Source organism: Anthonomus grandis, chromosome 17, assembly GCF_022605725.1.
Source record: "Anthonomus grandis grandis chromosome 17, icAntGran1.3, whole genome shotgun sequence".
Lineage (NCBI taxonomy): Eukaryota > Metazoa > Arthropoda > Insecta > Coleoptera > Curculionidae > Anthonomus > Anthonomus grandis.
In genome coordinates this window covers 6,324,031-6,351,704 of record NC_065562.1, presented here as the reverse complement: position 1 = coordinate 6,351,704, position 27,674 = coordinate 6,324,031, and the positions used below count along the sequence as shown (strand labels likewise).

Here is a 27,674-nt window from a genome sequence, read left to right as displayed (position 1 = left end):
CATATTTGCGGTCACGCTTTAGCCCATAAGGTTGCGTATCTTCCCAAATATTCAATCAACGGTGATACTGACAAATAATTTGGAATCGGAAAGGGTAGTTTTTGCAAAGGTACGGATTTGTTTCGTGAATACCTTTTTTGAGGTTACTTTTTTCGCAACGTGGGTTTATTTTTTGAAAAACAAGCCACTACAAACTTTTTTTGGCAAATGTTTAATGCACGGACGAAACTGGGTTCACAAGAAAAGGAATGTTTATTTACCATAATACACATCAGTGGTGCGATTAAAATCCTCATGCTGTTGCGGAAAATCGACTCCAAATTAGATTCTCAATTAACTTTGGACGGGAATTCTTGGGATATACTTATCGGATCTTTTTTCTACCCCTGAGTATAATTTTACACTTTTCGAAAAGTCACTTTTCTTATAATAGTAAACATTTTAGGCTAAATGGTCAAAATTACCTTCATTTTCTAATACATGATCTACCAGCACTTTTGGAGGAAGTTTCCATAGCACAGAGGCAGATAAGGTATTTTGTGCATGATGGTATTCAAGCACATTTTCCGCTAGCACTGAGGAATCATTTGAACTAAGTTTTTAAGAAGCGTTGGATAGGACGTGGTGGTCCATAATGATGGGCCAGCAAGATCACTAGATCTTAATCCACTAGATTTCCACTTCTGGAGCTACTTGAAAACTTTGGTTTACTCAGTGCCGATTAATACTGAAGAGCAACTACGACAACGCATTATTGGCTGTTCCAATCAAATTTAAACAACACCAGGGATATTTCACAGGGTATGCAGATCATGGAGAAGAAGACCAGATGTGTGCATTGAAATGGTGGTCACCTTGAACATTTACTAATTCTTTCAAAGCGCAAACTCCTTGCCTTAAATTTTCTCAGAAACTATCGCTCTGGGCGATGTGCAATAAGAGAAAAAGTGTACCCTCTTTATATGAACGTTGAAAAAAAACATAATCTGAAAAAAGTTATTCACGAAAAAACACCCCACCCTTGCAAAAAATACCCTTTCCAATTTTTCAAATTATTTTCAAATTATAATCTTATCTCGGTTTTTAAGCCTACAATTTCAAGAAACCCGTTTCTTAAACTCACTGTTTCAGTACCCCTAAATATGTTAATATGCATTTTCCGCCCTATAATTAATTATAGGAACCTTTTTTACTATTTTTAGTAGTACTATCACCCTCCGATTTTTTTACACCATTTCAATGACAATTCGAGAATAATATTAATATTGCCAACACCAGTGGAGGAAGTCGAAAATGTTTTGTTTGGATATTATATGTTTAAACACTACATTATCCAAATTATTAAGGATTGAAAATTCTACAATGTTAATCGAAATAACGAAAATGCAAAAAATACAACATCTCAGATCTTATTAAGATATCGAAAGGGTCGTAAATACGGATTTTAAAAACAGTGAACACATTCTGAAATTTTCAGATTATCCAAAATTCGGGTGATTTCGGTTTAATCTGGAAGTTGTGCTTTCGCTGGAATTCTTGATTGGATCATTGCCTGTTATAGAGTGATATTCTTGAAGATGCGTCAAGAATGGTAGCGGAAAAGCAAGATTGCCTCATAGTTGAAAGACCAATATCCAAGTGCAGAAATTATTATTGCGGGTAGACGTATCCTAACAGGACTGATAATAAGGGGCGCCAAGCAGACGACTTTGCGATTAGTCACGGCCTAATGCAGGTTAGCGGAAGGTTATACAAGAAACAACCAGAATCCCTGATGACGGGAAGACTTTGCTAGCCTCCCGGCTCTGTGTCGCGTAGAGTTTGGCATTATAGATAAGCCAACTGAAGGCAATTAGGCTACACAATAATCCTTCAGCGTATGCGAGCCAAATTCCAAGAACAAACGCCTCAATTGCCCAAATGGTTCAAGATCGTTCTAGTCAGTAGCAAAAGCAGTTAGTCAAAAATTTCACAATTGACTAGAGAAGATGGAAATTTGCGCGGATTCAACTGATAGCCAAAAAAGGAAAGAAGACGGTGCCCATCAAATACCGTCCGATTGCTTTAGTCCCGGAAATCTCCAAGGTAATAGAGTTTATCAACATCATTAGCAACCGTCAGTATCATTTTCGAAAACACAAGTCTACTAGTGATCTGTTAGCCTATATCACGCAAGTTTGGAACGAGCCTATTGATAAATATGGAGAATCCCTTGCAATAGATCTGGATATCAAATTCAATAAGGTCTAGCATGAAAACCTTTTAAACAAACTGTATTTTTATGGTTTGCCACCAACTCTCGCTGCTTGGCTTGGAACCTTCCTCGAGAATCCATCCATGTTGTCTACAATGAACACACCTCGCCGAGGCTTCAAATTAACGCTGGTATCCCTCAGGGATGCATCTCATCTCTGACCCTCTTCCTGTTATAAATCAACAACTTAATAATTTACTCTCCTAATTTACAACTTTGCTGATGAGAATACATTGGTGTCTTTCTTCAAGTCGATCAACCAGATGACTTCAGCTGACACTCAGTGCCATAGACGTCGCCAGGTAATAACTTTTAATGCCGATCTTAACATAATTTTAAAGTGGGATAAGTGCAATCTGATTCAGTTTAACTCAGGCTGACTTAGGTTGCTGTATTTAGAAAGAAGGCTGCTCGCTTCTTCGGTAGTTCACTTGTTAGGTGTGGAGGGTGGAAGCAATATGTTTTAGCATGATTATGTAGAGAGAATAGCAAAAGGGGATTATCAAAAACTTAGGACCCTCTTTAAAACGAAAAGGCTGTATACACTACAACAGCTTACAGGGCTCAGATTCATCCATCTCTTCAGTATTACTCTAACATATAAACACACTTTGAAGCTGCTTGATTCCATCCAGAAAAGGGCCATATATCTTATAGAAATAACTGGAAGCTTGAACATTTTGGCACATAGAAGGAAGATGGTGGACCTGACTGTTTTATCGATACTAGTATGATTCCAAACTGTGCCATATCATTCCACGTCGAGCTATACATGCAAGATCTACTCTAGATGCGACTCATGAATATCGAGTACATCTGCAGATGCCAAGAACGTCGCTATATCGGGACTCTTTTTTATGGAGAAGTGCAAGGCTGTAGTATTACCTCCCAAAGCACCTCTTACATCATTATAACTTGCAGAACTTTAAGAAAAATAATCACACACCTTCGTAGCAATTTGCCCTTTCGTGCCAGTGTATTTCGTAAAAAAAAATTCAAGGCTTCGTATAATTCTATAATTATTATTCTAAGAAATCCATCAGTTTTCAGCAGTAAAATCTTTTCGAGCTCAAAACAGACAATATCGTTTTAAAAAGTCCTTTTGACTGTGAAACTAGTAAAAGCCGATGTTGAATGGATAGTAATGAATGTCTTATTTTTTATGATGTTCTCCGAAATATATACAGCAAAATGATAGTGTTAAATTGTTCATACCAATTTCTGCTTACAAAAACACTTTATGTACAATGACGAAATAAGAGAACATGGTGAAGACTGCTGTTGAAATCTATTGAACTATAGACGAATCATCTCCGGAATAACGAGATTTTGTAGGATGGTAGATGTCATATTTGGCTTTCATTATGTAATAAAAAGTATGCGTTGGTGGCTTAATGTCACTAAGGCTTTGGTGTGCTTGTGTGCTCTATAATTTACATTGCCGTTAATATAACTGTATATTTTACTGACAATTCTCTTGAAAAAATTAGCTTTCCTATCAAGATTTTTACCTCAGAAAAATCTGTTCTTGTGGAACAGATTTCAAGCGTATAAGTGCTGACTCATTTTGCCCTTATGACGTCTATGCAACAAACTCAAACTCTTTTCAGAATTACATTCTGGAAACATGGGGCCTCGTAAATTAAGTTAGATGATAAATGTCTGGGAATAGCATCTTTTAATTTAGTGAAAATTGAGCCTATTTTTGTGTTATAAATCATAATACTATTCCTTACATTTCTTATATTTCTTGTAAGGGGATAGGATGCGCCTTAAAGTCTCTGGCAAGTAATTACCTGGTACTCTCTATTTGATGACTGACGAGGCTCTAACGACCGAGTGATTGCAAATGATTGAATAGAAGCAATCAATTCAAATCTATTTCACTGGCCAACAGCCTGAAGTGGAAGAACTAGTAAATGGCAGGACAGTCTTTTGTTTTAGGGTACGGCAATTGGCCTTAAAAAGGGATAAACCAAGAAATCAGTCAACGACATAAGTCAATATTGAATCACAAATAACCTTAGTTAGATCGAAATTTTCAAGAGGTAAAAATAGTCCCCAATCGAATCTCCGAGGGGAACAGTGTCAAATGAAAAAAGTAAGGAAGTCAGAGTATATTTACGGAACAAAATGAAGATTGATATATGGATCGTGCAAAGTCTATATGAAGCTGGGAAATTGGATAATTTATTACAAGAAATTGACAGGTTGTAAATAGATGTCCTTGGAGTAGCAGATACATGGTGACGAGACATGGAAAAATGTGTGACACAGGGAGAAGTTTTTTTCTACTTAGGAAACCAAGAAAGAAATCATTGGAAAGGGATCGGAATACCAACTTTAGAAAAAATATCCCCGTCAGTAATTAACTCTCTCCTACATTTATATCAGATGGTATTACTGAGATTGAAAGAACGACGGTTAATCTTAACACCATCCAAGTACTGTGTGAAATGGACTGGTTTTAAATTAATGTTCTTGTGGTATGGTGGCAAGACGTTGGTGAATGTGTGACACTGAGAAAAAAGGTTTGTTCTACTTAGAAAACCAAGACAGAAATCATTGAAAAGAGATTGGAATACCAATTTTAGAAAAAATATTCCCGTCGGTAATTAACTTTTTCGCACATTCAGATCGGATGGTATTACTGAGATTGAAAGAACGCCCGGTTAATCTTAACACTATCCAAGTATACGCCCCTAACTCAGATGCATTGGATGATAAAGTTAAAGAAATCTATGAGACAGCTAGTTCATAAAAATATTAAGAAACATGAAATGAACCTCATACTAGGCGATTAAATTAGGCTGCCACCCATGCGTCTCTACACGTGGCGAGCCCCAGCAGACTGGCATATTGATGTTTGTTATTAACATCAGTATTGAGAGCTTGTACATACCTTGGAGCCGACGTCTTATTAGACCACATAACAGAAATAAAAATAACGATCACTAATAGAAAAAAACAAAAACAAGAACCAAAGATAAATTATTATAGAATTAAGGATTTGAAGCGTCAGAAGTAAAGTAAGCAAAAAATGAAATGAGGCCTTAACGACGTTGTTCATATTACAATTGAGTAGACCAGTCTTACGAGTACGATAACGCATGGAATGACATGGAGGAAAAGATGGTAAATACGACTAAAATGGATATGCGATACAAACAATATGGTAAAAAGAGAAAACGGCTGGGAGGCAAAAAATTAACAAGGTTTAAAGAAAAAAGAAAATATAAGAACCAAGACACACAAGATAAATATATGACGTCGTGAAATACTCCAAGAAGAGCAATAAGAGCAGCAAAAAAGTGGCAAAAGGAGCAGTACAAAGAACTGAAACATTTGCAAGAACAATACGACGAGTATAACTTCAAGAAAATAAAAGAATACAAAATTAAATAATTTATTATAAGAAATGGACTGGTTGTGAATTAATGTTCTTCGGGTATGGTGGCAAGACGTTGGTGAATGTGTGACACAGAAATCATTGAAAAGATATTGGAATACCAATTTTAGAAAAAATATGTCCGTCGGTAATTAACTTTTTCGTACATTCAGATCGGATGGTATTATTGAGATTGAAAGCACGTCCGGTTAACCTCAATATCCTAATATATCTAATATATGCTAATTTTAATAGAAATTAAGGATGGAAGCATCAAAAGAAAAGTAAGCAAAAAATTAAATGAGGCGTTAACGACGTTGTTCATATTACAATTAAGGAGACCAATCTCACGATTACTATAACGCATGGAATGACATGGAGGAAAAGATGGTAAATACGACTAAAATGGAAATGCGATACAAGCAATGTGGTAAAAAGAGAAAACGTATGACAGGCGAAAAATTAGCAAGGTTTAAAGAAAGAAGAAAATAAAAGACACACAAGACAAATAAATGTCGGGAAATACTCCAAGAAGAACAATAAGAACAGCAAAAAAGTGGCAGAAGGGACAGTACGAAGAAAACATAACATGCAAGAACAATACGACGAGTATAACCTGCACAAGAAAATAAAAGAATAGAAAATTAAATAATTTAGTACAAGAAATGGACTGGTTGTGACTTAATGTTCTTGGGGTATGGTGGCAAGACGTTGGTGAATGTGTGACACCGAGAAAAAAATTTTGTTCTACTTAGGAATCCAAGACAGAAATCATTAAAAAGAGATTGTAATACCAATTTTAGAAAAAATATTCCCGTCGGTAATTAACTTTTTCGTACATTCAGATTAGATGGTATTATTGATATTGAAAGCAAGTTCGATTAACCTCAATATCATCCTCATATATGCCGGTACCTCAGATGCATTGAATGATGAAGTTGAAGAAATGTATGAAGAATTTTATAAGGAACACAAAAATGGTTAAAGAAATGGGTATAGGTGCACTGGAGGTCAGAAGGTACACGACAGAAAATTCCTCAAAAATTGTCCCCCTTGATATGTAAATTGATATGTTTTGTTTAATGTTCATACTATCGTTGGTAGAGGCAATATTAAATACTGTTTGTTTTCAAATTGTGACCAGGTATATAAAAACCGAATGTCTCACAGACCAGTTGCACGGCAAGGTTAGTGATTCCCATTAAATTTTAAAAACTTTTTTATTTTTTATTTTTCATGTTTGAATTTGTTTTTATTTTTTATAATGAAATATGTAAGCAATGCATCGGATTCTAATAATATTAATTACAATACACGATATAGTTACCCTCTCACGTATACTTGTAGTTTATTATCATAAGTGTTCTTGCGTGTTATTCAACTTAAAAAAGTATTTTTTGTGAATTATTATCTAACCATAGCTGCATGTTTTAATCTTTATCTTAGGTCTAATGATGCCGTAAGGCAAAACGCGTAAACTAACTAATGGACGCTAGATTTGTGAGACTTTGACTTTAAGTTTATTTTCTGAGTTATATGTTTGAGAATAATGGATGAGTTTTTTTTTTAAATTAATGATTAGTATTATCTTCAGGTATCGATGAGCTGACAGTAATTGGGCTTGTACCAGGACCGTTATCCAGATCAAAGATTAGCAAGCTTTAGTCACTTCAAAGCACCGTTCGATTTAGCGAAGTTGGCATTGGCAATAACCGGGTAATTGGTGTCAATCCTGGTCGTGATGTAGAGATTGACGAGCAAATACTGGAAAGTTTTACCGCGGAACTTAAGTAGCTAAAAACCTTTCTAGCTGGAAGGTGTGGGCGAGTACGCACAAAGATGGAAAGTATCCCTTTTAGGGTATGAAGGTGCAGGGCTTGCAAAAAAAGACTCCGCAAGAAAAATCCAGGTTTCCGCTTTTTGTCGAACATGGACATCGAAGACCCATTGTTTTTAAAAAGTATTCTGTACATAGTAGATGGATATAGATGAGCCAACATTTAAAAAAAAGGGTATTATCAACATTCACGAATGGGCACCTAAGGACGCAAATCGGCACTGAAAAGAAGAAAATTCATTTCCGTGTAGATTTTTTGCAAACGTGTCGGTTGTAGTAATAGGCAATGCTCTTAATGGATCACATCTACCAGATCATTTAGATGGAGCTTGCTATTTACAGTACCTGCAAAATGATATTGCCGATCATCTAGCAAAAGCTGATGATTTCCAGTGACAAGATGGTTTTTCAGCGCATTTGACCTTAGCTATCAGGAATTACTTGGACGACTGTTTCCTGGAGGGTTGGATTGGCAGAGGCGGAATCTTTTCTTGGCCCCCCGATCACCTAATTTAACTCCTCTGGATTTTTTTCCTGGAGCAAAGAAACTCGTATACACAACAGGTATAAGAACAAGGAAACAGTTGATTGGCAGAATCAATCAGGTATTTGACACAATGAATGAAAAGATGATGAAAAGAGTGACCAGCACGAAAGTAAGAAATAAGGCCCGTGCTTGTATTAGAAATAGCGGATCACATTTTGAGCATGAAAAGTAAATGGTTTAAACAAAATTGTGTTTTATTAAATATTAAATCTCGTATCGCGTAATAAGAGCCCCACAATAGAGCCTCTAATTCGGAAAAAGTATTGAATGATGAAGGAATTTTTTTTTAATTGTATTCAAGCATCAAAGTTCTTTAATTCAACTCCACAATTATTTTTCAAGTTTTAATATCTCCATTATTTCTCTTAGTTAACATAGATGCTTGGAATTCATGCTATTTGATTAAATAATTGGTGATTAATAATTGGGAAATGATTAATTTGGTGATGTGTATCAGATTAGATGTGAAATTTAGGTACTTTTGGAAAATAAGCAAAAGTTTCCATAAAAAGTCAGCTATCATCCCCTTAAAGGATTGCCTGCCTTCCTACCACCCTGTATATTAAAATAAAAATGTTCTTTAAGTTTATTTACCTGCTTTAACATTAAAATAGTTTGTGTTATCCCTACTGCTAGTGAAATTTGACATCTTGAAAAAATCTGAAAAATAAAAACATTTATTAAAAACAACAAAATTGCAAATTTAATATATATAAAAAAATTATATTTAAGAGTTAATAAGTTACTTGCTAATAAAAGTACTTTTACGTGACTTTTAGTTTATTTACATATTTATTCCTTGTGTGTGCCTTAATAAACCCCCGCCCTCTCTCTCGTGGTTCCTGCGGCTCGCATTCAGTCGAGTCTCGGCAGCATGATCGTTGCAATGACCTTCGCATCTGTTATCAAAACGTTAGAGGACTTCGCTCGAAAACAAAAGTACTTTACAATTCTCTTTTAACATGCAATTTTGACGTTATTGCTTTGGCCGAGACTTGGCTGAATGATGGGATTTATAGCTCGGAACTTTTTCCGAATGCGTACTCTGTCTACCGCTGCGATAGAAACTATGCAGAGATGTTCGAGAAGAGGGGCGGGGGGGGTGGCATTAGCAGTAAAGCAGTCATTTTCGGTGGTAAAGTTAAACTTGGCGCTTTCTTATAACCTTAAAAATATTATTGAAATCATAGGTATAAAAATTATATTTGAGCACTCTTATGTATATGTTATTTTAATATACATACCACCCGGACTTAATGCTGATATATATGAAAATATTTTTGAATACTTATCTTCTTTAACCTATCTTTTCAACTCAAAAATAATTTTGCTAGGAGACTTTAATATACCTGAGTATATTAATTATTCGGAAAATTCATTATCATCCAACAGATTAAACCAGATTATTTATACTTTAAACTTTTTTGACTGGAATCAGGTAAATTTTATTAAAAATTCTCAAGGTAAATTATTGGATCTGGTCATTACATCAGAGCCTCAATTATGTACTGTGGAGCGATGCTACGACTTCTTGGTTGACGAGGAAGCTATCCATCCTTCGTTATTTATAAGGTTCAATTATACCCCTGACAAAAAGTTTAATAACTGTAAAATAGATAATATTTTTTATAACTTTAAAAAAGCTGACCTCAGATTGTTATATGACAGTTTTCTTAGAGTTGATTGGAGTGATTTGGAAGCGGTTAAAAATGTTAATACTGCTATGAACATTTTCTATCTGAAGATTTATTCTTGTCTTGATATGTATGTTCCGAAAACTGCAAAAAGAGCTCGTACCTACCCGCCCTGGTTTTCTTTTGAAATAGTAAGAGACATAAAACAAAAACATAAATTTTGGATAAAATTTAGACGCTTTCATTTTCAACAAGATTTAATAAATTTTCGAGAATTGCGTTCTAAAATAAAAAGAAATGTTGAGCTGTCATACAAACAATACTGTGCGAGACTTGAGAATGATTTAAACTCGCAGCCTAATAACTTTTGGAAGTTAATTCGGAGTTCACAAAAAAATAACTCCCTGCCCCAAAATATGTTTGATCAACAAGGAACTTTGTTATCGGATCCGCAGAGTATTACTGATGCATTTGCAGCTTTCTTTCGGAGCTCATACACGACTTTTAGTTCACCTCAAGCCTCTAACTCTAATAATATTCAGACACCGTACCCGGAGTGCATAACCATAACTAGATTTACTGAAAACGAGGTATTAAGTGCTTTAAAAACTATAAAACCCACACCGATAGTTGGACCTGACAAAATACCCGCATTTCTTTTATCAGACTGTAGACATGTTTTTGCAAAACCATTAACAATTCTTTTTAACTTGGCCCTTAAACAAGAATGTTTTCCTGATCTTTGGAAGTCGTCTAAAATTGTTCCCATACATAAAAAGAATGACAAAAACATGGTTGAAAATTACCGGCCTATCACAATAATAAATAACTTCTCCAAATGTTTTGAGCGCGCACTTCATTCTGCTTTATATCCTAAAATGGGGAGTCTTATAAATACTCGACAACATGGATTCATGAAAGGTAGATCTACCACTACAAATTTGATTTCTCTTACAGAATATATCACCGAATCAATAAATGCAAACTCTCAAGTCGATGTTATTTATACAGACTTTTCAAAAGCATTTGACCGACTAGACCACAACATTCTCATTAATAATTTCGACCTATATTATGGATTTTCTTCTTCTTTGTCAAATCTTTTACAGTCCTATCTTACCGAGCGACCACAACACGTGGAATGTTTTGGTCGTAGTTCGGTGCAGATAGTTGCCACTTCCGGAGTCCCACAGGGCTCAATTCTGGGACCACTTCTTTTCAACTCATTCATTAATACAATATCTGACCAACTTGATGTTAATATCCTGCTGTACGCAGATGACAAAAAACTATATATTAGAATTGACTCTATTTTGGATTGTGAGCAGCTACAAAATAATTTAAGTCTTTTGAATACATGGTGTAAAAATAATAATCTACCCCTTAATGCGGCTAAATGTAATGTTGTCTCGTTTGGCTTAAAGAAAAACTTCATTACTTACAACTATACCATAGATGATGTTATTCTGCCTAGATCAACTGAATTTAGAGATTTAGGGGTGATCTTTGACAGCTCTTTCTCTTTTCAACCGCATATTTTAGATATTGTCAAGCGCAGTTATAGAATGTTGGGATATATCATCAGGAACTCGCAAAATTTTAATAATGTTCTTAGTCTAAAAATCCTGTACTTTTCTTATGTCAGATCAATATTGGAATATGCATCCCAAGTTTGGTCACCATATTATACAAATCATATTCATGAACTTGAAAATATTCAACGAAAATTTCTCAAATATCTTTGGTACAAGAGTGACGGAGTGTACCCAGAAATTGGTTTCCCACATCAGCGTTTATTGGAAAGATTTTCGTTTGCTTTGTTGGAGGATCGGCGAAAATCCGCTGATTTGCAATTTTTATTTAAGTTGGTAAATAATATTATTGATTCACCAGATCTATTGCAGCAACTAAATTTTCATGTGCCTCGCATATCAGCAAGGAATACATCAACTTTTTACCTATCAAGACCTAGAACCAACATTTGTAAATTTTCTCCTCTGCGCAGAGCATGTAACATACATGACTCTGTTCTGGATCAGTGTGACATCTTTAATTGCAGTTTGTCGGAAATTAAAAGAGTACACTTTTCCTAGATGTTTTACTTTTAATTTACTTTGTCTATATTTCTTTTAATACCATTTGCTTGTAATTATTGATAATATTGTATTCTTTTTAATTTTCTTAAGATACCTATGTTTTGTAATTTATTGTTGTAATTTTCCCACTCATTAATTGGAATTTATTCTGTGGAGTGGTGTAAATAAATAAATAAATAAATAAATAAATAAATAATAAAAAACATAATAAATATTGTCATTGCATCCTTTGCATAGAATATAAAATATATACCACTTTATTACTCACACGTTTTTGCTAAAATATATGATAATATAATCATTACCATAAAAACTTCGGTTCGGTTAGTTTTTATTGGGCTTTCCCATTTTTAAGGTTAAGCTTGTGGATTAGATGAGTATATAGACATTCCAAACATAATAATTTAATAACTTTGAATATGAATAATGCTGAATCATTTCACAAAGCATATTTGGTAACGTCTTGAATGAAATCAGTTTTAAATCTACGATTTTGGGATATTTCATAATCTATAAAATAATTAATTCCCCAATCAAAATTTAGTATACCTTTGTTATTAAGTAAACAAATTATACGTTAGTTACCTCATCTGTTAAACCTTGAATTATATATAGCTTAATCGTCGATATGAAATAAAGGATTTTATTACTATGTCACCTTAAAGTTAAAATAAATTAAGCAAGAATGTAACTAAATAAACTTGAGTAAAATTTAGAAGTAAATGGGGAAATGGAAATATAAAATAAAATACGTACAACTGGAAATAAATTTTTTTATAGAACATTTAGATAGTAGTAAGTGTTTTGCAACAAATAGCCATGCGATATCTAAGATGAATCTAAAATACTAAAATCATAAATGGCTCAACTGTATTCGTCAAACCTGTCTGAATTATTTGGAAACAACTTAAGATTCTATGGGGAAGAGTTGATACAGGCGGAATCATGACTAAATTAATATTTACTGTGGTATTTAGATGGCGTTAAATACAGTACGCACACATCTAACACATTCATTTACTCTACTATGAATCAATTACACTGGGCATGAAATACATGCTCATTATAACAACATAAAATTATTAATGAGAGCACTAGAGTCACACCTTTAATAGAATGGAATAAGTAATAATTCCTTAATACTAAGATTATCAGGAGTTAAGAAATAAACTGCAGAACCATGGAAAGATAATTATACAAAGACGTAACAGATATTGAAAGACTCAGTAGGTACTATTTAAGAGCCTTAAATAGGAATCCACCCTAGGCCTTGCTAGTTGGTGCCTCCTATGAACAAGTTTGCAATGTACAGGAGATCTAAAGTGTGAGCCATCACAAAATATCAATATCTAGCAGCACAGAATTGAAGCCAAAAATCTATTTTACATATTCGATTTAGATATCTTAGGATATTTTGATGAGCAGTAGCGGAAAGAGTATTTTTAAGGAAGTAAGAAGCGACGAAAAAAAACATTGACGCGATCACAATTGCGATTCTCGTTTAACTTACTTTGCTATAGTAGAATTGTTCATGTCTATCAATTAATAAATTGAATATATATTTCTTCGACTTGTAACGTAATATTATACTAGCGATTGATCACCTTTAAATAAACATATACTGGAAAAGTACTGGAAATTCAATAAAGACGTGCACCAGCTGTTCATGGACTTTAGAAAAGGTTACGACATCGTTATACGCGATAGTGTCTGGATAGCCATGGCAAATATACTCCAGAAACTCGTTACTCTCACAAAGTTATGCATGTCGCGTTAAAGTAGAACACCATATTGAGATTGATTGAGACAGGCAATGGACTGTTTCGATAAATCCGTGGTGGGAAGTTTTTAAATGAACACCCTGTATACACGAAAGTATTTACTAACCAGGGGCCACAGCTGATCCTGGCATTCGCGGACGACATTGACGAGATCAGAACAACTATTGTCGGAGTCAACTAAAGGTACCTCGAAAAATCGAAAAGAAATATAAAATGTTTCCAGTTCTATAAATAATTATCAAAAATATTGTCAAAATTAGTGATTTAACCTCTTAAAATGCACAATTTATTAAATAATAACCAGTTTGGTTTTTGGGCGCAAAGAGTACTGGTGATGCGTTTTTTAATCTTTTGGAGAAACTTTATTTGGGCTTAAACCCAGGCCTTTGATTAAGTGAATCGCAAAATATTGCTGCAAAAGATTTCGAGGCTGTGCTTTAATGTAGCTTGAGTCATATCTAGCAAATAGAAGACATGTGGTTAAGGGCCAACATAGTACTTCATCTGTGCGGAATATTGATCGTGGGGTTCCCCAAGAAACGGTCCTTGGCCCTTTATTGCTTTTCATTTACATCAACGACCTAGCCTCTATCAGTATTAATTGATCCTTTACATTATTTGCTGATGAGACTACTATTCTGTGTCTCGGAGCAAATAATAATACGTTGGAAGAAACAATAAATAATGATATTAAATTTATTAAAAATTGATGTGACGCAAACAAGCTTTCAATACACTTTCTCACAAATATTGTGACATTTAAGGGTATTACTACAAAACCTTCATTGAATGGGGAGCCGATAATGAATAGAGAATGCTCCAAATTTCTAAGAAGATTTTATTGACTCAAAATTAAATCTTAAGACCCACATTGTTGCTTTGAAGGGGAAGATTGCCTCTGCTTGTTATGCTGTTGGAGTTGTTGGCATTGAGATTAGTATAGATACGGCTAGTGTGTACTTTGCCTTAGTAGAGACATGGAATTCAATTTTGGGGCTTCGCTGAGCAGGGGTCTTGTTTAGTCACTTTTTGTCTTGCAGAAGCGTGCTGTGAAATATATTTCTGTCAGCAGGCTTTAGAGACCACTGCAGACCACAGAATAGGTCAGAATATAACGATGGACACCTTTAACTTCGAATGCGTCAGATAGTTTAAGTAGGAGTCCATACTTGGAGTCCATATGCTCAGACAACGATATAAATGAAAATTTAAAGATTCGTTACACAGGTGTTGCTTTACCATACGAGCCCTTCTGCAGTTCAGAACAGTATCGACAGTGTCAAAACTGAGGCTGAGCCAGGCTCTAATCAAACTGTTTATCTGCTATGGATGTGCGACGTGGGCCTTTACGAAACACAATGAGCTTCTACTAAAGCGTGCTTAAAGGAAAAGGGAAAAGAATATTTGGCCCCGTAAGGATCTAAACAAAGAGTAATATCGCGTAAGGACGAATACAAAACTCCAGGACCTATACCGAATATAGTAACATAAATCAATAAAATTTCAGCGTCTGAGCTGGACATGTACAAAGAGCACTTGAAGATAGTATGGGAATGAAATCCACCAAGGAACAGATGGCTGGGGCGGCTAAGACTCAGATGGAGGAACATAATTTTGAAAGACCTACATACCATGTAGATATATGACTGGAAGGTCATGATAGACCGGGACCGATGGAGGTAAATCGTTAACGCAGCCAAGAGCCACCAAGGGTTGTAGTGCTGCCAAGAAAAAGAAAAACAAGAATAAGAAGAAGAAAATGAAGTGTCCATTATAGAAAATAGGATCAGACAAAATAGATAGAAATATATTCCAAACAACACAATAAAAACATTTATACTGCTGAATTATACCCTTATTTCGCGCTTAAATTCCTACCAAAAATTTCCAACATAACCAACTAAGGAAAAGCAAGATGGGTTAACACATATTCAAGTCTGTCTACATCGGATAAATCACAAAACTATGAGTATAAAAATGGTACAAAACTGAAGGAAATTGCAATGTTTAGATCATCGGAGCATTAAAAGAAGTCGGTCAAAATTCGAAATAAACCTTTATTAAAATGATGGCCCTTATCATTGATGGTTAGCAGAAAACAGTAGAAAATCTGAGAAACGAAACTGGTACCTTCGCAACTACTACAGGATGAGCATAACTTGCAGAAAATAAATAGAAATTCTGAGGAAATTATTGACTTCCTACTGATATTTCAGGAGTCCCTTAACGACAACTCGGATTGCTCGGTTCTCGAGGAAGCTTCCAAGCCAAGTAAGGACTGTTAGTGGCAAACCATAAAAATACGGTTTGTTTAAGAGGTTTTCTCCAGATTTAGATCTCCAGATCTAGGACTCCAGATATTTTTCTTAAATGACCTTTATTTTTGGGGTTATCTTAAGGAAACCATTTACAGACACGAATTTAGAAAGAAAACAAATTTAGAGGAGTTGCAAAAGACAATTGTTGAATGTGCCAATTCGATTGCACCAGACATTTTCTTGGAAAAATTACGGCTTCTAAATACGTTGTTAACTAACTTATTGTTTAGTCAAAGAAGGAGGTGTGTTTGAGCCTTTTATTTCAAAAAATTAATTCTTGTTTAGTTTATTTTTGAGTTTTAATTCTATTTTTGTAGGGTGTTAACATTTTTCTACTATTATTTTACTTTAATTAGAATAACGCTTTAATTTTCGTACTCAAAAACAACGACATAGCAGGCGAGTAGCAGACTGCACGAAATGCATTCATGCGCGTTGCCATATTTTGCCTTTATGTACCTGTCTATGCTTAATAATCGATTCCCCAACCTGCATACGACATTACTGACCGTAAAGCAATTTAATATAAGAAGTATAAGTCAAGTCAATAATAAGTTTTAGAAAAATTGAAAATGAATCTTCGCAGATTCAGATGTTCGGACATAGATTTATGGGAAGTTTTGTCAATATTTTCACCTAAAGAATAGGCCTTTAAATTTTCGTGCAATAATATTAACTCACCCTGTACATGCAGTTGAGGTGAGAAGTTTATTATTTTAATTTAAATGACATAAATAAATTTTGATTTTAAAATACTTAAATACTATATTTTGCTTTAGTATAACCGCACTTAACGTATGGACTTAATGGATAAGTAATGAGCAATACGTTTTATTGAGGTAGCCATTTACGGCAGTTATATGCTCAAAAATTGCAAATAAACCGGCACAAAGGAATTCAAAATAAATTATTTCAAAGAATTTTTCAAATATATGTAGGAGACTGGATACAACAGATAGGCAGAGAAATATTTAAGAATTTAATAAATAAAAGTTTTAAAATAACGTAAGGTCATAAAACTGACAATTTTCAGATTAGAATTTATTATAAATATATATTTATCAATTGAAAAATAATATATGCTGAGACATTAAATGACCGAATTAGATTAAATCAATCTCTAACTGATTTAAACTTACAGACAAAGATAAAAAATTAATATTTTTTACAGAGAATTATAATAATATAAGAGCAAAGTATGGTATTAAGTATCACGTACAAGTGGTATATTGGTACTTTTCTGATTATTTTTTATTTACATTTTTTAAGAATTGCTTTAAGTAAGTTGATTATATAATATTATTTATTATTATTATTATAGACTCGTTTAAATTGTTTCTAAATTAAAATAAAGTGGTGACAATTACACCTCCTTATGTCCACTTTATGTCATTTTGAAATGCAACATTTAAAAATTAATAGTTTACAAACCTATAGTGTAATAAATCATTTTAAAGAACATACAATCTCTCTATTTTCTCTCTCAATTTTCCTCACTTTAATATTTTTCTATATCTGGATTGTAATATAGTTCTTCCAATTCTATATTAGTTCTTATTTTATATTACTGTGCGATGTTATTCTTAACTCGTTAATATATTTTTTCAAGAGTTCTTTTTTCATTTAGTTCTTAGAGGTTTCATATGCATATCTTCTATCACTATATGGTCTCATCACTAAATAGTAGATTCTTATTTTCGTATGCCGGGATATATATGTTTTGATTTTATTATTTTTTGATAGCATTAAACAGCATCGACTGGATGCACTTTTGCCAATGCCGTTTCCACTGTTGGTATGATCGCTGAAAGTCTTCAGGTGTTAGGCTCTTTAATTGCCGTGTCGTTTTGGACTTGATGGCTTCCACATCACCCAAGTGCCGCCCCCGAAGCACCATTTTGCATTGGGGGAACAGAAAAAAGTCACAAGGGACTAAATCGGGTGAATAAGGCGGGTGTTCTGTCACAATGATTGAGGTCCTAGCCAAAAACTCACGCACCACGAGAGATGTGTGTGCAGGCGCGTTGTCGTGATGAAGGATACACTTGCCCCCTTGAGCCAAATCCGGCCGAACTCGAGCCACACGAGCTCTGAGACGACGCAAAACTTCAACGTAGAAATTCCCGTTCACTGTATGGCCGGGAGGAACAAATTCCTGGTGAACAATGCCCCGAGAATCAAAGAAAACAAACAATATTATTTTCACATTGGACCTTGATTTTCGCGACTTTTTTGCTCTCAGATCTCCTGCTTGCTTCCACTCCTTGCTTTGAGATTTCAGCTCCACGTCGAATTCGTAGAACCATGATTCATCTCCAGTGATGACCCTATCAAGAAACTCGTCCCTGTTCTCTGCCATCATCCAATCCTGACAACAACCAACCCTCCTTGCTTTCCGATCTGGAGTCAAGATCTTCGGAACGATTTTTGCATACAATTTTTTCATTTTAAGTGTTCCTGTCAGGATTTCGTGGAGGATTGTTTTAGGTATTGACAGTTCCTCAGCTATCATCCTAACTGTCAATCGATGGTCATTAAGGACACAACCACGAATTCGTTCAACGTTTTCCTCAGAAGTCGATGTGGAGGGGCGTCCTGACCGTTGGTCATCTTTCACGTCTTCTCGGCCTTCCCGAAACCTTTTCAACTACTTGTTGACAGTTGGTTCCTTTAGTTAGAGAATTGTCTCCATAAACTTGTTTCAAACTCGAAAATTTCACGATCATTCTTACCTAGCTTTGCAAGAAACTTGATGTTAATTCGCTGTTCCTCAATCAGAGAGAACTCCATGCCGACGGCAGGTAGACTTTGTCTAGCTAAGGAAAGATACAACACGTATTGTTCGGCTCGGTTGCGCAGTAAATTTGTTTACGCCGCTGCCAAAGCAACGGTATCGATCGCCCCAATTTGCATATAAACAGTGCCGTTGCGTTAATTCTTATATTTGTGTTCTGTGCCTTTTAGTGTTTATGTCTTTTTAGAGTGAATAATTTTTATTAATTTGTCTCATATTCCAGACTAAGCAGCGCACCTAACGAATGTAAACAAAACACAATACACTATTATTTAAAATAATATAAATTAACTTTTCTAAAATTAAAATTAAAAAAAGGCGCGCTACTGTCGCTAATCGCGCGTTATTAGGGGACAAAACTTGGCGCAGCTTTGAAACAGATGGTGTACCTTTCCTTAGCTAGACAAACTCTAGAAAAAGGGTTACTTTAAACGTGTAAACGCAAATTTGTTATCACTCGCAGAGCGCTCTGGCTCGAACTGAGCGTTTAGTGGATGGTATAGAGAGAGGAAACCGCCGGGCCGCCCCTCCCCTACGCGTAGATACGACGCCACGAACATTTTATACGTACTTTCCGGACAAACCTCGTATGCCTTTAAGTTATTGCGTTATATGTTGTTATGTGTGTGATCGTAGTTTCCAAATATTTAAACTAATCAATTCTCTCAAAGTTAATTGGAAGTTCAACTTCTTTTGCGGTCTTATCCGGTTTTATTTGTAACTCTTCCTTACACTGACAGTTATATTTTTTTAACATTTTAAGAGTAGCATTTCTGTTCTTGCCTTTGGATAATGATCTCCAAAGCGATGTTAAAGAGAACTGGGGATAAGGCATCTCCCTGTTTGAGAATTCTGTTGATTATTAAGAAGATCGACAGATTTTCTTCAAGTCTTACTGCACTTCTGCTGTGTTCTCAACGCTTCTCCATTAGCTACCTAATAGTGAATATCTGACGTACTATCGGTCGGTTTTTTCTAAAACCACACTGGTATCTCCCAACTGATACTCTACACTAGGGCTCAATTGTTCCAATACCAATATGAAGAACACTTTATATCAAGTGTTAATAAGGGATATTAACTACAATAGTTTATGCAGCACATCTAATAATAATAACGTTTATTAATCCACATATACATATTTACAAAGCTGTAAGATAAAAAACATCATTGTAATAAAAAGTGACAGACAAAATGCGGATTAAAAGGCATAATTTCAGCTTCTCAACGAGGGCTGTTACCTATAAAGTAGAATAATTTATCCAAAAAAAGTATCTAATAGTAAGTACCCAAAGAAAAATAAATAAATAGTGCACTAAAATCGAGGAAACACATTTAAAACATTTTTCCATAAATAAAATGAAAAAGAGAATATACAAAAATAAAAACCTATAACAAATTCAAAATTCATATTTTTAAATGCATTGCTCTGTTTTTAAATAATATTCTGGAGCTTAGATTTCATGCATTTTCCGAAGCCGTTTGTCGTTAGCGAAAGATCAGTAATATATTTATTTACTACAGTTTCAACTTGTGCGACACTTCATAAGCCCTGCGAATACCAAAAATAAAGCTTATACATGCATTTTGCAACTTTTGTATATGCTTTTTATCTCTGTCGTCTAAACAAGGGCCATACACAGTATCACAAAAGTTAAAATGAGAAAGAATGAGAGAGTCGAACAGCATTCGCTTAGTATCCACATTTAACTCCTGGCGCTGCGGATATAAAGTTTTCAACATTGAATAGGCTTTCTGCAATTTTAATGTCACATGATATGAGAATCTTAATCCTACATCAATGTACAAACCGAGATTTTTGCAAATATCTTGAAATACGATAGGCTCGTTATTAATTTGTATCTTTAAATTTTTCAATAGGTGCTGCCTTAAATTTTGTTTGGTAAACAACATCGCAACAGATTTCTTAGGGTTTAACTGTAAGCCATGTTTTACAGATAAATTATATAGACTTGACAAGTCTTCATTTAAACAGTCACCAGCCTTGCCCGGATTTGATGAATCAAAAGACAACATCAACTGAGTATCATCAGCATAACTATGATGTTTAGTATACTTTAAACATTTAAACAAAATGCACGTATAAATCAAAAAAAGAAGAGGACCAAGAACACTGCCCTAAGGAACTCCCATAACTACAGCCATGTCTTCCGAAAAATGTCATTTAAACAAACTCTTTGCTTTCGATGTGTGATAAAGCTTTCCACGAGTTTCATTGCAGCATTAGAAAATCCTACAAAGCCAAGTATCGACAATAAAAGCTCGTGTTTAAGCATATTGAAAGCTTTGCTGTAATCTAGCATCACTAGTAAGTACAACGGATTCGTTTTCGTCTAAAGATCGAATAATATTATCCGTCACATTGCATAGAGCGGTCGCACAGCTATGATTAGAACGGAATGCTTCAAAGGAAGGATAGAATTGCTGTTTAAAAACAATGTAATTTGCTGCTCAAGACATTTCTCTAGAACCTTCAATAATATAGGCAGAATCCAAATTGAACTCTAAATTCTTTTGGCTTTTTTACTTTGGGCAATGGAAGTATATTAGCTAGCTTCCAACTGGTCGGAAATATATTTGATTTTATGCATGAATTTATCAAATGAGTGAACAACAGAGCAATATAAGCTCCAAGTTTAAATTATCACGACCAATTGCTTTTGACTTAAGTTTTCCTAAAATTTTTATGACGGTATTTTGTGACTGAATATTAAACTTAAATGAATTATGCGTTAGACTATTAGTACGGTAATAATTAAGAAGCCCTGTATCGATGTTAAGTGAATTGACAGAAATATTGAAAAAATGTAAATTTGCGTCATTCAAGTTTTTTGATAAATTCTCGGGTAGAGTATTTGGACTTACAAATTCCTATTTTTCTCATTAAATTCCACTTTTCCTTAGTATTACTATGTTTTAGTTCATGGTTAAGAAAAGCCTTTTTTTAGCACGAATAGCAGAAGTAGTATAATTTCGAAGTTGTTTGTTATACGACCAGTGATTATTATTTTTCGTATGTCAAAACCTATTTAAAGCTTTATTTCGTAGTTTAATCATTAACCGAACATTCTCAGTTATCCACGGTGCATAGGGTTTCTTTTTACCTTTGATGGTTCTTGTTAGTGCATGACGGTTAAAAAGCCGAAGCAATTTGTCTGTAAAGAAATTAACCTTTTCGTCAATATTGTTGGATTCAGAAAAAATATTACAATTAATATTTCGCAAATCAAATTGTAATTTATCTTTATCAATGTTTCGGATGTCACGGTAAGTAAAACTATAGGTTGGAGGCTTAACAATTTTTTCAAAATGAAACATTAGGGTCTCTAGTCCCTATTGCTGTGACATTATCACCATTGTAAAAAATCAGGTCTATTAATGTCGAGCTATTTGCATTTATTCGCGTAGGTTCGGTAACGAGTTGCGACAGATTAAAACTCTCCGTAGCATCAATTAGTGCAGAGCATAACCTATACCCGTTGGATTATTCATATTTATATTGAAATCTCCAAAGCACACTATGTTATCAAAAGATGAATGCAAATTCAATAAAATATCCTCAAAACGGGACAAAAAATCATCTGTGTTTCCCTGCGGTGGACGGTACATACTACCTATAAATAGCGAAGTATCAGCCGAGAGAGCGACTTTAACCCATATATGCTCGATATAGTTTATACATTCTTGTGTAATTATTTCAAATGTAATTTTTTTTTCCAAATAAATGCCGACTCCGCTTCCTCGACTATCTCTATCCTGGCGCACAAAGCTATATTCAGGCATACTGACCGATAATTAATCAATGTCTGGTCGCAGCCAAGTCTCAGATACTCCCACGACATCATAATTGAACTCACTTACATGATCTTTAAAGTTGTTAAACGAGTTAAGTATGGACCTTACATTAATATTGGCTAACGACAGGTTCATGTTCTTTCTATATTCTTAAATAACTTATATAAACATAAAAAAAATAATTATTAAATATACAATCAAAATAAGTGACACGAATCCTAAAAATGTAATAACTGCTACGTCTACCACCCTAAAGACATTCTACAATTATTAAAAACAACTATTATAAAACACGTATACACAGACAGAAGTCTTAAACATCTAATCTAAAATTTAGTCGCCCTTTTTATTTATGGGTATTACAACACTTTCTTTCCAGGAGGTTAGTATGTCCTCTTCTTTCTAAACTTAGTAAATAAGCTTATAGAAAGAAAGCACTAGAGTTTTTCCTCCATTTTTCAGGTAACACACCGGTAGAGCATTGTTTGCTAGGGCTTTGCTGTTTTTGAATTTTTGGATAGCACGTGACACTTCTTCCACTGTAGCTTCTTTCACCAAGGGTTTGGCTGTATGTCTAAGTAACTTCTCCAAGCCTCTATCACTTCCGCTTCATTTACAAAAAGGTTATTTTAGTCATTCTTTATAACAGTTCTAACTCTAATACATTATAATCAAAGGCATACAATCTGCTATCCAAAAAAATTTAAGTTAATAGACTGATAAACAATTAGAATGTAAAAAAGTGAACTAAAAATAACAGTTTATTCATCTCAAAGAATTTATGTTTCAAATTTATAAAATGTGCGCCGTTATTAGTGAGAGAATAATAAAGCCTATTTTGAAGTCCCTCACGGACATTCGCTAATAGAGTATAAAAAAAAAATTAATTAGAGGTAGGTTTTGAATTAAAAAAATATTAATAGATCAAAAAATGCTACCATTATACAGGATTTTGGATGTAAAATGATGCTACTTTTTGGTATAAGCGGCAACACTGCTTCGGAAAAAATTCGAAAAATCTCCGTTTTCATAAACCTCTAACCTACAGTCGCCTGTGATATATACACCCTGTATATCGAAATCTAAAAACTCCGAGCTTCTTTGAATAAATTCTGCTTCAGGGTTTTACCCACTGTATTTACTCTTTGTTCATTTTCGTGTTTGTAACGAGAATAATACGTATATTAAATTAAAATGCAATAAAACGCTCGGTCTTACAACCTCTTGACAATTTTTTTACCTTGTATGTGGGTGGCATTAAACAGTCGACGAATGAATTTCGCATTAAGCAAATGTGCTGCCAGTTCAACGTTTCTTGTCATTTTGATTTTTTAAAAGAATGAATCTAAGATCAATATTTTGGCGTAGCCTAGCTTTCTAAGCTTATAGCATACGAAATTGCCTATTAAAATGTAAAACAATATAAAAAGTTTAGATGAAAGCCTATGATGATCATATGAATACACAATGACTTTAACATTTAATTATCTAAAGAAATTATTGGCAAATGCGAACTTAGCCTTAGCAAGCCAAGTAAAACAAAAACACTATTAACTTAGTAGGTACTTATATGTATAGCATATATTGTGTAATATGAAACCAAATACCTTAAAAGCTGTACTATAAAGAAAAATCATTTGATTGGTATTCATTGGTGTCATTACCACATTGTAACATCGGTAGAAGGAATGTCAGTGACAGTCCTAATATATGTTCGATTCGATGCGTCGCGGTGATATAAACCCACGACCTTGTGTGTTGGATCTTCGTTGGATAATGTTTTATTTGCATTTTGTTACATTTTATGGTCTAACTAAACTATTGTATCAATTAAATTACTGTTTACTATTTTTTAATTTAAATTTATTGCCAACTAAATTATGGTTTATAATAATTGCTTAAGACTTTGACCAAATTGCTTCAATACAAATATTGCAACGTGACATCATTGAATTTTTTGGAATATTCCTGGAATAGCTTGTGATCAAACTAACTTAAAAATACAATTAATGACAACTTGCTAAGGTCTGTAAGAGACAAAAAAAAATGAGATTTTTATCAATTCTGATCCTGCGTCATACGTAGATTTCTTTTGGCCAAACCAGTACTTACTTATATAAATTTATAAATCAAGGAAGGAAAATAATAAGCTAGAAAGTAGTTGCAGTCGTAGTAGAATTATGTAGTCAAAAATGTAAGTCGCGATGCGTAAAGTGAAAAGTTGCTCGTATTTGCTCTCCATTCTCTCCATGGATCTTAATCTCTTTTTCTATACTCGCAGTGAGCGTATAAGCAATAAGTGAGTCCTATTATGTGAGCCGTGATCGGTAAAGCAAAATGATACCAAGTGAAAAAGAAGTGGGCAGTTACTCATGAACTTTCTCTATTATTTGCATGCCTCAATATCTCAAGATATCTTTCTTTTTTACTTTCTTGGTGACCTATTGCAGGTTCATTCATTACGTTATAATCTGCTCCTACACTAAAGTACCTTTGTTATTAGTTTTAGAACGAAAGTAAAGCTATCTGTTAGTTCTGCACTGGACATAATTGGCAGGTTTGCAAGGTTAAATTTGTCTTTTAAATATCGGTCAATGTCAGTGAAATGCATCGATTTGTAAATCATCCCAGCTTAAACAATATGGATCTTTATAAGATTGTATTAAATGTAGATATGGAATAATCTGTTCGACAATTAGAGGAAGTAAGGTTAACTTTCCGTGCAGTAGTATATAAATTTGGAAAGAACTTGGTATTCAGCCAAACAGTTAGGAATATTTAAAGACTTAATAAATTTAAATATTTTGTAAGAATATTTTCATCATTGATGAGTTAGGTATCTTTTTTCTTCATGGACATCAAAATCCATGTGTTGCACAACTTACTTGGTACTGGTTACTAACAGAAACTAATCATTTATATTATTGCAATTAAAACAGAGTACCATCAAAAGATGTACTCCGCGAGAGAAAGGAAATATCCATTAATCAGCATAAAATGATAATAATGCCATTCACCAGAAAAAGAAATATGAATGAACTCTGCCAACACTGAGAGGTGAAACTATAAAATTTTGCAAGGGAGGCGAAATATCTTGGGATAACCTTAGATAGGACGCTTAATTGGAACTCGCATCTTAACAAAACAATCAAGAACTGTCAAGAACAAAACTGTCCTTATAGAACTGTCGTAGGATATGCGGCCAAACCTGGGGAATGAACTCAAAACAGATGCAGTGGTTATACACACAGGTCAATAGACCGACGATATGCTACGGCTCTGTGGTGTGGTAAAGCAAAGCAACACAACAAATTGCCAAAACAAAAGTTAACAGGCTTCAAAAGCAGACCTGCTTGCACATTACGGAAGTGTTCAGAACCACTCCGACAACTGTCATAGAAGTACTTAGTTGGAATGACGCCTCTGCACATATACCTGCAGGGGCAAGCTATGACAACTACTTACAGGCTGCATCATGTCATAAATAGCAGCTGGGCAAACAAAATCTGGATCGAATCAACTAAACTGGTTGAGAAGGTGTGCAATCACAGCACACTTGGTATGTTATCAGACGTAATACCAAGAAAAACACTAAACACGAGTTCATACTCGGTCAACATACCAGACCGAGTGGACTGGGATCAGAAACAAATGGAACTAGAGAAAGCGGACATCGAGTATATTTAGACGGCTCCAAAACCAATTTTGGAGTAGGAGCTGGAATATACTGCATTAACCCAAGAACGGAAAGATCTATCTACCATGGGAAACACTCATCCATTTTTCAGGCGGAAGTACATGCCATTGAAATCTGTGCAAGAATGCTTAACCAAATGCAAAAAAGTGACAGTGAAAATCTACAGTGACAGTCAGGCAGTGAATGTCACTGTAGTGCTAGAATCCGCTACGTGCACATCTAGAGCAATATGGAGCTGTAAAAACGGGCTCATACTGCTTGGGGAAGGGAACAAAATTACCCTAACATAGATTCCGGGACATGCTGGGCTTACAGGAAATGAGGCGGCTGATAAGCTAGCCAAAAAAGGAGCAGACTCCAGCCTAATAGGTCTAGAACCAGCATTAGACATTGCCTAAATACGGCAAAAACACACAATCTCAAGCCTGGTGCACAACAAAGCAAAGCGCTACTGGGAGAGATTACAAGACACAACCATGCGAAGGCTTTCATACCGGACGTAACAAGGAAGGTAACAGATACCATAAGGCAACTCAACAGGAGCCCTAATGGAAATGTATACCGGCCACTGCAGACTGCGTCCCCTCATGAATAGAATTGGTGTGGAATCGCCGAATGCAGACTATGCATGGAGAAGATGAGGCTGCAGAGCACATCCTATGCAGATGTGTGGCACTAGAGAAAATGAGGCAGACCATCTTCGGCAATGCCTTACCTAAGACGGAAGTCATTAAAAATGCTTCTCTTAGTCAAATTCTCGAACTCTTAAAGAGCGCGGACTTGATTGGGGAAGTATAAACACCTAGGAGTGACCCACAATAGACCTAGGCTCGCTGTGGAGGGACAAAAAGTGGCCCACTCACAACAAGTCTAACCTAACCATCAAAAGATTAATGTATCCTGCTCATAACACAAATATGTTTGTCAACTTTTTACAAGCTACCTTCCCTAATCGCATTATTAGCCCAAAGGGCCCGATTAAATGGCCTCCTAGATTTCCCGATTAATCTCCAAATGATTTTTTTTCTTCGGGAATATGTCACAGAAAAAAATTCATAGACACAGTCATGAACGTTTTCTTAATGTAGATGAACCTCGTCCCAAGATGAAATACTGAAGAATATTACAGTTGAAACGTTGTATAGCGGGGAGATTTTTTAACATAAGACGGTAGTATTTTTAAATATATAATTAACGCTGTTTTTAAAGGTGTTATTAATTTTATTTGAATTATATCTTTCATTGCGCACCAAAATTAACGCATGATCTTAGAAATTGCATTTTTTTACCTTTTTTTTGTCTGTTTTAAAAATTTTATACCAAAAAAAATTTTAAATAATTTTATTACAAAATATATAAATTATGACATCCAAAAAAAATCAATAATGGGCTACAACGGCTTGATAACGATCTCTCATACTGATAATTAGGATCCTTATTTGAGCTTGGTCTATCTGATCACAAATTTCTACCAATTTGAAATAAAGGTCACTTAAGTTGTTTGGGGGTCTT

At 34.6% G+C, this 27,674-nt stretch overlaps 1 protein-coding gene across 3 annotated transcripts in view; it reads right to left on the bottom strand.

Annotated features, from left to right (window-relative positions):
- LOC126746473 (elongation of very long chain fatty acids protein AAEL008004-like) overlaps positions 1-27,674 on the bottom strand; it is a 225,214-nt gene that overhangs the window by 63,485 nt on the left and 134,055 nt on the right. For all 3 annotated transcript variants that reach the window (XM_050454749.1, XM_050454748.1, XM_050454747.1), the window contains exon 2: positions 8,621-8,686. In XM_050454749.1, the coding sequence (XP_050310706.1) occupies positions 8,621-8,675 (55 nt within the window). In that variant the 5' untranslated portion in view covers positions 8,676-8,686. The remainder of the gene's footprint in view (positions 1-8,620; positions 8,687-27,674) is intronic.